Genomic DNA, 14,654 nt, shown 5'->3' with positions numbered 1-14,654 from the left:
AAGCAAGGATTAACCCGCAAGTATTTGCTATGAAGATGGGCCATTAGTTGGACTTTCATAGCCACCGGTTCATGTGACGAATGTACGAAAGAGCTCAACTGCCAATTCATGAGCAAAGATATTGTTTTGTGCGTGTTCTTTGCATCCGCTTCCTACTTCATTCTCTCCCGACTTCTCAACCAAGTGCTGCTTGCCAACGCACCTTCAATAATACTAGGTAACAGGAGGTGCTACAACCCCTCCTCTAACTGCTAATATTATGAAAGCTATAATAAAGCCACAGGATATGGGCACCCCCCTAGTTTTGCCTTCCACGCTTTTTATCCACTGCCAGAAGCAAGCCGGAAGAGGGCTATAACATCAGCGAAGGCGTTAGCATTATCAGTAGAAGCTGCCAGCACATTTCCATTCTCCACGACCTGGTTGACAACGCCAACTGTTCCCAAATTATAGATGTTAATATTACTCAGCGTGCCTTCGAGGTCGACGATATTATTCTGGCAATTTTGCGGCTCCACACCATTGTTACAGCCTTTTACTAGTTAGCTTATTCGTGGTGTAAAAAATAACAACTTACCTTGTCCATTGTTATTTTCGAAGAAAGAATATAAGCCGGCGGCATAGACGAGGATATTCTTGGAGCTAAGGATTCTCAGGCCCCAAGCCTCAGCGCACCGGCCAGATGTGCCGGCGCAGGAGGTTGCAAAGTCGGGGTCATTTAGAGCCGTATTGACGGTGAAAGGGGTTGGAGCAATGGGATTTGGTTGGTAGTACCTGGTCGGAATTTATTAGCCGTAAGCAAATGAGGGCGATTGATATACCTACGGTGTCTCTGTCTGAATAACTCCTGCATATATGCTTTGGGTGTTGGCAAACTGATACTGATACAGAACATGGTGCTCAACAGCGGTTCCGACACTGTAAGAGTATGTCAGTAGATTGCTCAAAGCAAAAAAAAAAGAAGAGAAAAATTTGGGACTCGGATGGAAGAGAGCACATACAACCAGAACGTTCCTGCAGTGCTTTCCACATACAAGCCTCTACCGCTGAAGATGGTGATTTGTGTGTTGCTTGAGTCGTCAATGTCGTGGTCTGCAGTCCAGAGCCAGTTCTGTCCACATTAGCTAGTGACGAAGTTTCCGTGCTGGGTTGACTCACATTCTCCATGTACAAGTTGCTTGCGCCAGACGTGATATGCATGGACATGTAGGCGCCAATACAAGCTGTGTTCACAGCCGAACTGCTCGCAGTCACCGGACATTGTGCAACCTGGAGGTTCGATCCCTTGAAGCCACCAATTCTTGTATGTACGTCCCACATACCACTTGGGGTTCCAGAAGTAGCCAAATTCCACTCGATAAGAATGGCTCCAGCTTGTGTGCCTTGCGTGGCTACAATCATATCTGACCACTCCACCTGCCCAGTCTGGCCAGGTGTACCAACTTGAACAACAGGCTTCGGATTGCTCTGGTCATTGAAGAAGCTTCCAGAAGACAAGATGATGGGGTATTCCTCTCCGACCAGCTTCGCACCAGGGGGTATCTCGAGCGTGCTAGTAATGCGGTAAATGCCAGCATCAAAGTACACGATTTGGCCTGCAGCGGTTGCACTGTTGATGACGTTTTGTAGAGCTGCGGTGTCGTCCGTAACCGCGTCACCTGGATTCGCGCACCTAGGTTAGCACTCAAATATCTACAAATCACAGGCACTCGTGCTCACCAGCGGCACCGGCAGATCGGACGCTCTTGAATGAAGAAACTGGCAGGGTTTCATATTGAGGCTTTGAGCGCGTGTAATATTTGGATCCGCTCAAGAGTGACGAGGGACGGGAATTTGCTGCGATGGTGCCTTGGAACGATGTTGGCCCATTTGGAGTATACTGGTGGCCCTGGCCCCATGCAGCGATTGTCGTAGTTCCGCCAGCCAGGAGAGTAGCACCGCTCGTCGATTGAACGGCCACTGGAACATTGTCGAGAGAAAGGTTCTCAACGATGAGGCTGTTGGACGTGGGGGGCGACTGGTTTGCGCTGTAGCTGGTCCTAATTCCGACTGGAGTCCCAGTGATAGAGCTGTCAATCAGTGTAATGGACTCGGCGGCCGATATATCAATTCCCAGTTGACAGTTGTTGATGGTAATGCCCTGGTAAACCCACTCCCACGTGAAGCCACTCACAATGGCTGTCCCGCAGTTGTTGAATACCAAGTTGCGCATCGTGAACTGTTGATTACCTACAGCTGCACCAATCAGGCCACCGTTGAAGGTCAAGTCTGTGAGAAATCCAGCAGAACCTATGAAACTATTAGCTAGGAACCGATGAAAGAGTGCCGCGGCTCTGCAAGACATACCATTTTCGACGAAAAGACCCACTTGTTGATTTCCAGACGCAGTGCTCATTGTGATCTGGATGTTCTGCAAGCTTGTCGCCTGGGCTGTCGGCCAATGGATACCATACGTCCTGGGCGCAGAAGTCGGCATAGATGTCATATCAAGCTTGAAATTGCGCACTTGTCGATAGAACACGTTGGTAGAAATCCAATTGGGGTTATTGGGATTGTTGTCGCCATAATAGGTGTCACCATCAATGAGGGCAATACCATTGAAGTTCGCGGTCGCTTTTATGGTGGGAAGATTGGTCGCATCTCCAATAATGTTGGTATAGTATTGATCAATGATGGGAGTCGAAATCAGGTATGTTCCCGCCGGGAAGTACACTATTGCCGGAGTCAAAGTGCTGGATGTGCAGAGTCGGCCACATCGACCCCCTGACAAGATGGCATTGTTAATTGCTGCCGTGTCGTCGGTAACACCATCACCTTAAGCATTCCACGTCAGTAACTGTAAGATGCCTAACGGAGCGAGGGAGAATGATATACCCTTTGCGCCAAAGTCCTTTACATTGCGGTATACGGTGTAACCACTGGGTGCGAACGGCGCAACTCCTTGTTTGGCAATATTTTCATACCAATAAGTCGAAGCACGTTTTTCCACAGAGGGTTCAGCCTCGGCCCCAGGGATAGCCACGCCGCGACATGCCGCAGCAAGCGCGAGGGCCGAAAGCACGGCGGAGCGCATGAAACCCATGATGACAGAAGCTATCTGCACAGCTTCGCAGTTACAGTGGATGAGCCAAGTGGCAGGGTGATTAGAAGAGACTTCCTAGGGGGCTCTATGCTCTTAAATCATTTTTGAAGAGGAATACTGAAACACTGTAAGTGGAGATGGGTAAGTCACGCTTAAAGGGAGTTGAGGTCTGCGCGCTTCAGTTAAACAAAAGAAAAGGGCCTTTTAGTTACCCATGAGGAAGCTTTCCATGAGCCAAAGATGGAGAACGACCGAGAAAGTCATTGTCATGGCCTTGCGAAAGACGAGTTGTGGTAGCAACAGCTCGGCACCCATTACCCGGTAACCTTGCTCGTAGCTGGGCAAACAGGCCTAATAAAGACTAGGCCTGAGATAATGCCAGCTGTTTACGATAGTGAAGCGTTCTTTCTATGCATCTTTGGTGGCAGAAAGTCCGGGGGGAGATGTGGGCTTCGGCGATGCTTGGTGGTTGCACCGACATGAAGCCTAGTCATCTATTCGAGCGGTCATGCATCGAACGGGCGCTGGTGCTGTGGGAAAAGAAACTGAGAACACCGCTGAAACCTGTCTTTCGCTCTGGACGCGGGCGCTCTTGCAAATCAAGTTTCGGCATCTTGGGGTGGAGGCGCGCGCGTTCTCTTTGGCATTTCTGGCGCCAAAACCTGCGATGCTCAAAGGGGGAAGGGCCCATACAATGTGAGATGAGCAGAGCCAAAAGTCATGCGGTCGCGGAATCTCGGACTCCAGGGGCAGCCCCATGTTTCGAGTAGCTCCGAACACCGGTAGTACCAGGTAGCATCTCATTACGGCCGAGATATGCTGCAGAGTTGTGGCTTCTTGCCGCATATATGCGGGATGATGGGGAGCCCAAACTTCCCCAGGTTAGCAAAACAAAAGTGCGGAGTAGGACGAGATGCAATTGGCGCGGACCCCGGCAGATCGGCAGGGCTAAATACCGCCGGGAGCCACCTATGACCTATCGGTGGTATGCCATAGCGGGACAGGGGCATTTCCTACATGTAGGTGGCCACGGGTTGATTGTATTACTTTCCTTGCGTCTTTCAAAGTACCATGTCTCCCACACACATAGTAATATCATGTGATAGTTGACGGCTCAATCAAGCCAACCGGGTCCGTCAAGTGATTGAATTAATTTTTATCAGCTACACTATTATTATAAGAGCTCGTTTATCTATACTGCGTCTTCTCCTCTCGCCCTTTTACATCACTTGTGAGGACTAGTATCAGATGTTTATCAGAATCTAGATTTAATAATATATACCATGCAATGTACTTGGTAGAATATATATACATATCGAAGCAATACTACTCATAATGAGTTTCGGTTTGGTTTTTCTTAAATAAAAAAAAAAACACTCACAGAGATTCATTTTGCGGTCTGATAATTTCAATAAATCTAGAACAGTTTATTAAACATTTAGAAGTGATAAGGAGTTTGTCTCAGTATCTATAAAGGAGAATTATCACTATCTGATACTAAAGTCTCTCTCAAGGTTATTTTACATCTCCTAGAATAGTACGTGAAATACCACAATCAAAATTTTAAATAACTTTCCGACTAAACCAAATCATATTCCCGTTGAGTGCTGGCTCAAGGTCCAATCCCACTTGAGTGACTTCATTACCAGCACCACGTTTAAACGACGCTCGTATAACCAAGTGGTCGCGTGGATCTTCGTTCAAAGTCATTAGAGTGGCCAGCCAGAATTCCTTGCAGACATGTACCATCCGTATTACCATAGGGATCTCTTGAGCAAGGCGCGAAGCAAATAGCGAGTCTCCACGACACTCCAAAACTAAATTGCCATAACCTGGGTGAATATAGTCTCCGGCGTAAGCCTGGTATGGATGAGGAGGTGAACATGTAGGACAAGGGAGAGAAGGGTAGAGGAGTTGTGCGGAGCGAGCAATATCCGATCTTCGCTGGGAGAGACGTTCCTGGAGTTTGACATTCCAGTCAATTCTTTCATCATCAGGTGTCCCAAGGAGGTCATCAAGCATCCCCATAAATAGAATTGTCTGGACGCAGTGGCTTGACCCTCTTGTGTTTCCCATCATTACCAGGCCCCATTGGTGATCCGGGAGATACATCGCCGTGGTTCCAAACCCAGTCCAACCACCACTGTGCCACACGATGCGTTGCCCGCGGTAATGATCAATGAACCATCCCAAGGCGTAAGAATGCGGCGCCGGGAATGGATTGTTACCGGGGGCTGAAAACGAGATCCGTGGCGTGGTAAGAGTGGCATGCGCAGCCGGGCTTATAGGCGGAGACTGAGTCATCATGCACTGCAGCCATTTTGCGTAGTCAACAACATTGCTGATAATAGCTCCCGCTCCTGACACTGCTGGAAAATCAGGCACTGGCTCTTCCACAAACGATTTATTCGCTTCGCTCCATGCGTATCCGCGAGCTAGCACGGTACCCCATGCCCTAGCTTCCATTGCTTCTGCCGGCGTCCAGTATGTGTGGGTCATGCCCAAAGGTTGCCAAAGGTTTCGTTTCATGAAATCGCCCAGACTCATGGAGGTCATGGTCTCCATAGCATGCGATACAGTCGAAAACATGTAGCTACTATAGAGGTACCGTGTGCGTGGCTGGGCAGCTCTCGGGAGATGCCTTAAAGAGCGGACAACATCTCTGACAGATGCTGATTTTGGCTTGAAGCTAAATTTATGGTCTGGTAAACCCGTCTGATTGCTAAGTGCATCCTCTAGCGTGATACGGGCGGTGATAGCATCATCGTCCAGAGCAAATTCGTCACCTAAAATCGAAGAGAGCGTTGTTTGCCATGACAAATTCGACGGACAATGATTCAACGACGAGCGCAAATCCGCATTGTCCACCAGTAGAGAGACGCTAGCAGCAGTGAAAGCCTTGGTAGTGCTAGCAGTAAAAAAGACTGTCTCTGGTGTTACAGCAATATCAGGTAATTGCGCAAGACCATACGCCTAAACTCTGGTTAGCTATGCCGCCATGCTCTTTACAAAATGGCGTACCTTGAAACTGGTCGAAGAGCCTTGAATAAGTCCAATTGCCAGACCGGGAACATGCCATGCATCCATCAGCCTTTGGACTTTTGCGTTGAATTCGTTGTTAAAGTATGGCTCGCGGAATCGCGAATGGCCATTTACGTTGTTTTGCTCCATCTGGACGGCGTTAAACGACTTCAAAGTAGAGTGGTCAATAAGTAAGCTCGGTAAAAACGCCGTTACTGTATTAGTAGGTATCCGGCACAGATATACTTTGGATTGTACTTAGGCTGTTGCAAGCAGGAGAAAAGGCTCAGATATATATATATTCATTTGACTCCCGTGGAGAGTGTGGCGGAGATCCGCTCCATTATTGGGAATCCGCATATAACATTCGTGTAACAATACGACATAGCGGGTACGGCATCCGTTATAAAGTAGTTTTCACTACGTTATGAGTCATATCAGAAGAGATGACACTTTATCTCAGCGTTAACTCTGGAAGTTTAATATTATGCTAACGGGTAGAAAATTATCAATTCAGTTTGGACGTTGAATTTTAACATACTTCTTAATAAACAACACAGGCAAGAAGTGTGTAAAAAAAGAGGTAATCGAGAAATGACCAGCATACAGAAACAGACAATCCGCACACACCCGCCACACTAAACTCATCTAGAATAGCGAGCGTATTCTCCTTATGTTTGCGCTTATCTATTTTGCGGTCTCTCTTTTTTTTTTTTGCAAGCCGCTTTGACAGGGCACCTATACAATGATCAACTAAAATAATACGCCTCAGACCCGTTCGCCCTTCTTTTTTCGCAGCATAGGCACTGCCGATGCTTCCACGCCAGAATCGTTAAGGAGCTTACTATAACCCCGCCGTTTGTAGAATTCAGGTACCGCTCTATCTAAAAAAAAGAGGAACGTCGATTTCGTCTGCTATTTTGTCCGCTTCTGCGAGAATTGCGGTTGCGCATCCTCGCTTTTGCCAAGTATTCCGAGTGACTAAGGCTTCAACAACTGTATTTACAGTGAAAAAATAGTCAGCCGGAGTCCATTTCGAATCAAATGTCAATGCGATGGACATGGCAAGGGAGTTTCTTTTTGTGAGAGAGACTTGCACACTCGAGGCTGGTTGCTTATTAGCTTGTTGTGGCGCTTCGTCCATGCGCCGAAGAGTTTATCCAGCACCTCTTGTTTCTATATGTCTGAGGCGGGCGTATTCATAACATCAACGAGACAAATAGAGCCATTATTAGATTAAGTAGTACGCTTACAGGCTTCGGCCTAGGGTGTATTAATACGATGGGGACAATGGACCTTACATATTTTCGGTTTGCCTAGCAGGTTGTCCCTGGACTTGGCCAGCGGCAACTACCTACTATCTTACATAGTGGTAGTGTCCGAGTCGTCGAACCCAGACGTGTTAATAATTCTCAGGTGGACATAATCCGTGATGCTTTGCCTTTTTAACAAAGTACATTACTTAAAGAACTATCAGCTGCTAAATACATGGCATAAATCCAAATTTATTTTAAAATGTAGCCCTTCCAGCTCCTTTCTTCTGCTGTTTCCAATAGCTCGGTCCCACCATACACATCTCCCAGGAATCAGCTGGCATTTCTCGGAGGCGCTGGGGCTGGAAGATTGTTCGGCTACCAAGAAAATCAATAACAAGGACGCCCGCAATCGCGAAGAATAGGAGCGCAACCGCAACGGGCGATATTTGGTGACGTCTCCCTATATCTACAGCTCCACCATTCTGCTCATCTTCTCTTTTATCATGGGATCTCCCTCCACCATCGCTCTGCTCAGCATCTTGATTGCCGCGGGTCCTCATCTCAGCCTGGAGACTCTGTGGAACCTCGTGCATCGTATATCCTAGAAGTTCATCGCCTGTCTGATATTCAACGCCTTGGTGACCATGCGAGCGACCAAGCCGGGCGTCTCTCCCGAACGCCTGCGCTAGCACTTGCACCTCGTCAAGAGGCGTGTGCTTGATCGGGACCCAGATGCCCACCACCTCCAACACGGCTGGCGGCCCGACCTTCACAAACGCCGTTTCGAGCAGCGAGCACCCTGTCTCAAAGTGGTCGCGTGCCGTGCATAATGTCGCGTACTGGTGACCATGGATATGGCTTGTTCGCATACGCTCGTCGAGGCTGGGGAGGGGTCTATGGCAGGCCTGCGACACGGATGGCTTGAATAGGCCAATGCATGGCGGGTGCTGAAGTGAGAGCATGACTTCCAGATGTGCATTTCTGCAAGCGTCAAGAGGAAGGCCAAGTGCGGAGGTTACAAGTTTGTACACGATGTCGTGGTGATTTACCTCGGGGAGGCTCCAACCAGATGGATAATCCAGGCCGGCTGGCCGATCAGGTACGTAAGGGCCGAGCAGAAAGCGAAGGAATAACGTGTCTAGAAGGTCATGTTCTGTCATGTTTATCGTTCCAACGGAATCATTTTCCCCCAACATTCTGTTAACGACACGGCTCAGGATGTGGAGCGGAAATTGCGCGACCAAGGGTCGGAGGCAGGTGAGAACATCCGCCGTGCTCGAGTTTCCGAATACCTCGCTGTAGGGCGCCGCTCGCGACGATACGGACATGCTGTTCGGGCCCAAGGACACCAGTGGGATCGACTTTTCAAAGACGGGCACATTATGGGCTTTTGTCAGGACGCCGTAAATCTCTCGTGTGTCGCTCTCTCGTGTGTCGCTGCCAACGGACTCTGGAAGATATGTTGTCGGGCGCCACAGTCCCCCTTCTCTGTTCCCGAACAAGCCTGTGGGTGCGTTCGATGCGGGACTGATCCCAAAGTTGTTCTCTAGCTGAACGATGGCATCCTCGAGGAGGGCAGGCAAGCTCATGCTCTTATACTCGTCCGGGGGGTTGTAGTTAGGACAGTCGACCCACACGGCTATGACGTAGTCCCGGGCCTTGGTTGCCTTTCGTGATGATTGCCCTAGCATGCCTAGCTCGTACAAGAAACTTTGAAGTCTTGCGTTGGTATCTCCCGCACTGATTTGGCGTTGCGGATTCTCAATTGTTTCGCCTCGCATAAAACGTGAGAACATCACGGCCGCGTTCACTTGATCAGTGTAATCGGGGTTCCCATACCTACAATATGCCGTCATTGAATTCATCGCGTTCTGCAAATACCTTACCTTCACGAATTCTACCACGTCGTACGCATCTCTCGTTGAACCACAAGCTTCCATCTTCTCCTCGTATATCAGCCGTGCAAAGCCTTGTAGCTGGTCGGCTTCTGCTTCCCTCGTCACGCAGGGCGCCTGAGTCTGGGAGCTGCGGAGCACGGTGATACGCCGGCTGTACATAAGCTCCTGCCGTGTCCACAGGCGGTCGAACCACGAGTCCAGTCCAACCGAATTGACACATCGAAACTTTAGCATGGTGTCGTGATACAACTCATTGATCTGATCGTGTGTCATGGACCGAGACTCGAGCTCGTTGAGCATCTGGCCCGTCCACTGTTGGAGACATCCGCAGAACGCACCGGTCATCAGTGCGACTACGTCAAGGCTCCGGTAGATGATCGGGATCATCTTCAGGGTTCTTTGAACATCTTTTTTTTTCTGCGGCATGCACAACTGATCCATCCAGAAGCCGCCGTGGTTTTTGGAGAGACTAACCAAGCAGTTTTGGAGATCGGCAGTGTTCCATTCAATCCCGAGTTCAAGGAATATCTGGTCCCCAGGCTTAATCCCGAGTTTGAGGAATATCTGGTCCCCAGGCCCGCTGTCCAGCGAGCGGTGCCCTATTGCGACTTTCCGCCTGTTGAATTTCCCCCATGTATACGAGATAGCGACCGCAGCGACCGCAGCGGCATGGGTGATTTCAACCTGGTCGTAGTAAATGACGAGGTGCGGTTCTGTGGTTGGAACGGGGCAGCTAGAGGGATCATGGCAGCAGGGAACTGCGCGAGCGATAAAGATGGGTTCGAGGACTCCAGTATCGATATTGGGAGCACGGGTGTTGGTCCACAAGCGGCTCAAGGAGGTGTTGAGGTCGAGTAGTTGACCCCTAGGGCTGGATGACTTGGTGGCGGCGGGGGTCATATTTTTGGAGTCTGGAGACCAAAAGATAACACACAAGGAGTCAAAACGCAAAAGGAAAAGATGGAATGATTGAATCGTCCGAGGGAAGAAACCGACTCTTGCCTATGCATGGTTAGGGTTAAGTAGAGACGGTATTCGCAAGGCAGGAGATTGCAAGCTTATATGTCTCAGCGTTGCCTACTTCGAGTGTTTTCTAGTATTGAGTCGATTGGTTAAAATCAAACCTCCGACAGAAAGTGACACTCTCAATGGTGCAGTTACTAATAAATAAGTAGCCAACCAGAGAAAAGTACCGCTTCAGCCATCATACCAGAGGTGGTTATATGGTTATACTTTCTGTGGCCACTAAGGTGGCTATAAAGTGGCGAACCGCATTCGCCAAGTCGAGACTCATATGCTCGTTTTACAACTCGTTGAGACTGAGACTTGTTCATTCTTGCGTAACTTTATCCAATCTCAGCCTTATTTTGTCATAGTCATGTTTGAAAGGTGGAAGCTGAAACTATCCGTGATCGAACCCTACAGTAAAGCCATATGAGCATCACTAAACCTTGTGCTGTACTTTGAGCCGCTAGATTGTACCAGCAAGAATGTAAGATACCTGACAGCCGGTGTCGAGTACAGATAGGTTACTTCTGAGTGTGGCGCCATAACCCTACTGTACCACTGGACAGAAGTACCAAACAGCCTTTCGAGACCAGGCAGCCCCCTTCCTGCTAGACGGAACCTTCCTGCTGGGCAAACTTAACAGGCCGCTAACTGCTTCACTTGCTTGGGCATTCCTCCAATTTTCTAGTTACAGTTTAATGAAAATAACAGCATGATTCCATTCCCTGTTTAACTAGAGAATTGAGAGATTTTAAACCTTCAGATTCTGCCGCGTTTTGCTTGACGGGGACTAAATTTCGCAGCAAGCCAAGCTTGACTGATTTTTTGACTATATGTATATGTAAACAGTAGATTGAAGTGATCAGCGTGCGGTAAGACCTGGTCATGTCGTATATAACATAAAGGAAGTCATTTGGGTCAGTGAATGATGAATGACACAGCTATGGTCTTGTGATCTCTAGTCTCTTTATTAGAGTTTCAGTGGCTTAATGGTTGCCGGCAGGTCACGGAGAAATCTGCTATTCCTCTTCAGTTCGGTTAGGCATACGGCAAGATGGAAGTGATTGAACTACTATTAACATAACTAACCATCACAGACGCAGACAGATGCGACAAACGTCCCTTCATACATATCGACGAATTGTAGGACTACTTGTACCACAACTTGTATAATCATCTGACTGAGCACCATGGCTCCAATGCTACTACTCTTTCGACGTGCCTTCGATGCAGGCCTTCCCTCAAGGGAATTCTCCGATCAATGGAAGCATCCAAACGACGCCTTCTCCGTGCTCCTGATTCTCGGCGGTGACGTTGTTGCGCGCGCTCTCGCACAGTTGGTAGGATCGCACCTGACTCCGGTCGCATTCTCATTTGGTACGAGCGTCCTCCATTGCACGTTATCTCTAATGTGTGCGAACTAGCTAACGAAAGGTATCTTGCCGCCGTTTTAGGTTGGGTTGCGTACGCGATAAGCGCCGTCGTATCCACCATCGGCGAGAACAAACTGATGCCACCGGCCGATTTCTCATGCAAGGTCGTCAACGGTCAAACCGGATATGTTCGCGACAACTGTAGCTGGATCATTGGCCGTATGGTACGGGATTTCGAGACGTGGATGGACAAGCAACCGCGAGCGGAAGCGCCGCGAGCGCTGCCACCTGGCTCAAGCCCCAATCCGGTGCAGGCTCGTATTGAGGAAATTATTGAGCTGAAATGGAAGGAGCTGAGAGAACGCGCGAGTGGAAATGGGCAACCAGAACCAGAGCGACCACCCAAGGCCGGACTTTGCGTTTCCGTCTACAAGGCACAGAAACCCACCAAGGGTTATCCTGGATATGACGCCCCGTATATCGCCGGCCTCCTTACCTGTATTTTCCAGCTTGCTGTGGCAGCCATACCGTGCGGCATCTTCGGTGACTGGAGCATTCTCCTAGTAACGGGTGCCGGCATTGTGTTGTCCTTCATTTCAGGGGCTTTACCCCGGTGGTCAAAGGAGAAGTGGGCGTGCCGCATCAACACGGATAAAGTGTTTGTCTTGACCCGTGGAAATGGTAGCCAACACGCCATTGTGATCCAGGGTGCTGGCGTCGGTTTAGATCTTGAGGATCTCGCTGCCGCCGACACTAGTGCCTTTGACGAGCGGGGAACTCAACTGGTTGTCGTCGGTCTTGGCTTCCTCTGGATACTCCTCCTCATCACCGCCTCCGGAATCAGGCACAATACATGGTTCCTACTCGCAGTTGGCGGTATGGGCATTCTTCAGAATATGTACGTTACCAGCAAAAGTCGTCCTCCTAGGGCTTTTGGCGTGCCCCTTGAGTTTGTGGAGGTAATAGGCAAGCCTAAGGTCATGGAAGCTCTTTTTGAAGTTGAGGACCGTTACCCCCGCCTAGGCAAAAGCATATTGCCCATCTTTTTCCCGGGAGAATTGCGTAAGGATGAAAAAGAAAAGTGGAATAACTACGAGAAGGTCGCCAAGGAGAGAAGTGAGGGCAAGAAGAGTCTAGTAACCTCTCTAACCACCAACGCCGAGGCTTCTAATTCCAGCCAGTAAAGGAAGTTTTCCCAATAATGATTAGTCTTACTATAGTTCTATGGTGGCTATGCATGTAGGCTGGAACTAATTTCCCAGCTTTTCGGCGCTCCTCTATTTCTGATAATGCATATCGCATATGTCTACAGATATGACACGACCACTTGCCAATGCGTCTGGTGGCCTATCGTCTAACTAAGCCGCACCTCTTACATGTATGAACCTGCTGTGGTGAGAGCGGGTATACGGCATCAGGCTAGGTATTGGCCGCGCGCTGTATTCCGATCGCAGGAGCGGCTGTGTACAACTCTGCTGGTTTACCACGCCGAGCTGTGAGAAGCAATGCCATAACTAGGTACTTCACTAGGTGCTTAACTCGATACCGTTCCATGGTCAATTTCGGGACTGTTAATCTATCTAATGCCGACATGGTCGAGAATGTCACAGATGCAGTATGGAAAGCCCTGTAACCATGCCGTTCTTTGGCCATGACGCTATCCGCCGCCGTCCATTAGGTGACGCTCGTGCATCTCAATAGGCCGTCCTCCCTGTTTTTAGTTCCTAGCCACAAGACACAGCTGACCATTTTGGAGGAGAGCCATAAGAAAGCTGTGACCTACTCTCCGAGGGAAAAAAAAAAAAAAAAAAAAAAAAAAAATAGGCAAAGCCCGCAGTAGGGTGTGAGCCTCGATCAGGTGAACGCGGGCCGTTTCGGCGAAGGCGGAGCGGAGCATCAATTACGCTCAAGGGATAGATCGCATGATTGCTCAGGTCGGTAGACTAGCTGATTCTCGTATTTCTCTGGCTCCAAGATTGCTTTAGCTTCACTCGCCTACCAGGAACTGTCAACGCCAGAAGTCTTAGAAATTAATGGATATCAAGGAAGGTAGATATACTTGAGGAAGTACACGAGGGGCAGATCTGAAAGGCCATGAGCCAACATCAAATCGGTATTCACAAGGGTGATCGATCTTGCTGGGAAAGTGGTGAAAGGTTTAGCAAAGGAAGCAGACGAATGAGATTGATCTGAAAGCATTGATGTGAAATTAGTGATGGCACGGGCTTGTTATCCTCCCCGGTGCTCTCGTCAACTTTTTGTCCTATTGTGGTTCCGCTATACCTTCCTGTCGATTTTTGGATCTAGCTCTTTAATATAGTGCTAGTGCCAGAGCTGGTACAAGTGGTATAGAAGTGGCCGAACGCCGAGTCGAGCTGTCGTCCTTTCCCCTGGTATCCAGAATATGGAACTTAACGTATTATTTCGCGCCTCAGCAACGATAGCATGACACGGACGACACAAAGCCCTGACCTTGACAGGGATCTTCTTGCGAACACATTGCAGCAACAACTCAAGTGTATAATCACCTACTGGCTCTGATTTAGATCTATGGAATGTTTTGAATACCAGTCGTCTGGATATCCGCGAGCGCGCGACTCGGGAACCAGTGGCCCTTTTCCTCTCTTTTATATATGTTATGCAGGCGCCTCCTTCCTTCCTTCCTTTCACTTCTCTCTGCATTTGCCTTTTTTTCCTTTTCCCTCTCTTATAGTAATAGTAATATATATGCGCGCCTCCTTCCCCTTTCTTGCTCTCTTTATATATGTTACGCGCCTCCTTCCTTCCTTCCTCCCTTCCTTCCTTTTTTTACTTTTACTTTTGCTCTGGCTTGGATCTGGCTCTGGCGCCCCTGCCTCTCGCGGCGCATGGGCTATGGGCTATCGAGTTGTACTATAACTACGCGCAGAATAAGGGCTAGGGGTTATTATTCTAACTATATAGTTAAGTTATAATAATAGCTGCTTTAAAGAGGAGGCTAATCTTTAACTGAATCATTATATTAGTTAAGCTAATT

The 14,654-nt window shown here is 48.8% G+C and overlaps 4 protein-coding genes across 4 annotated transcripts; 1 reads left to right on the top strand and 3 right to left on the bottom strand.

Annotated features, from left to right (window-relative positions):
* Positions 1-320: 320 nt before the first annotated feature.
* Positions 321-3,082, bottom strand: CCMA1212_004134 (Glucan 1,3-beta-glucosidase; the record flags this gene model as incomplete). The annotated part of the gene is made up of 8 exons (XM_073701450.1): positions 321-532; positions 578-774; positions 826-918; positions 1,002-1,111; positions 1,159-1,658; positions 1,720-2,289; positions 2,347-2,814; positions 2,875-3,082. 8 exons carry the CDS (start codon positions 3,080-3,082, stop codon positions 321-323), a joined length of 2,358 nt encoding a protein of 785 aa, XP_073560834.1.
* A 1,563-nt stretch (positions 3,083-4,645) lies between these two features.
* On the bottom strand, positions 4,646-6,253 carry CCMA1212_004133 (Protein flp; the record flags this gene model as incomplete). The annotated part of the gene is made up of 2 exons (XM_073701449.1): positions 4,646-6,055; positions 6,104-6,253. The coding sequence occupies 2 exons, from the start codon at positions 6,251-6,253 to the stop codon at positions 4,646-4,648; spliced, it is 1,560 nt and encodes a 519-aa protein (XP_073560841.1).
* Positions 6,254-7,613: 1,360 nt separating this feature from the next.
* CCMA1212_004132 (uncharacterized protein) lies at positions 7,614-10,157 on the bottom strand (the record flags this gene model as incomplete). Its single annotated transcript, XM_073701448.1, has 1 exon — positions 7,614-10,157. One exon carries the CDS (start codon positions 10,155-10,157, stop codon positions 7,614-7,616), a length of 2,544 nt encoding a protein of 847 aa, XP_073560840.1.
* Positions 10,158-11,455: 1,298 nt separating this feature from the next.
* On the top strand, positions 11,456-12,822 carry CCMA1212_004131 (uncharacterized protein; the record flags this gene model as incomplete). Its single annotated transcript, XM_073701447.1, has 2 exons — positions 11,456-11,642; positions 11,690-12,822. 2 exons carry the CDS (start codon positions 11,456-11,458, stop codon positions 12,820-12,822), a joined length of 1,320 nt encoding a protein of 439 aa, XP_073560839.1.
* Between the last annotated feature and the right edge of the window lie 1,832 nt (positions 12,823-14,654).

Source organism: Trichoderma ghanense (genome assembly GCF_004382785.1).
Source record: "Trichoderma ghanense strain CCMA-1212 chromosome Unknown scaffold_3, whole genome shotgun sequence".
Taxonomy (NCBI): domain Eukaryota; kingdom Fungi; phylum Ascomycota; class Sordariomycetes; order Hypocreales; family Hypocreaceae; genus Trichoderma; species Trichoderma ghanense.
Note: the sequence above shows the minus strand (reverse complement) of the source record. Positions and strands in the feature narration are given on the sequence as shown.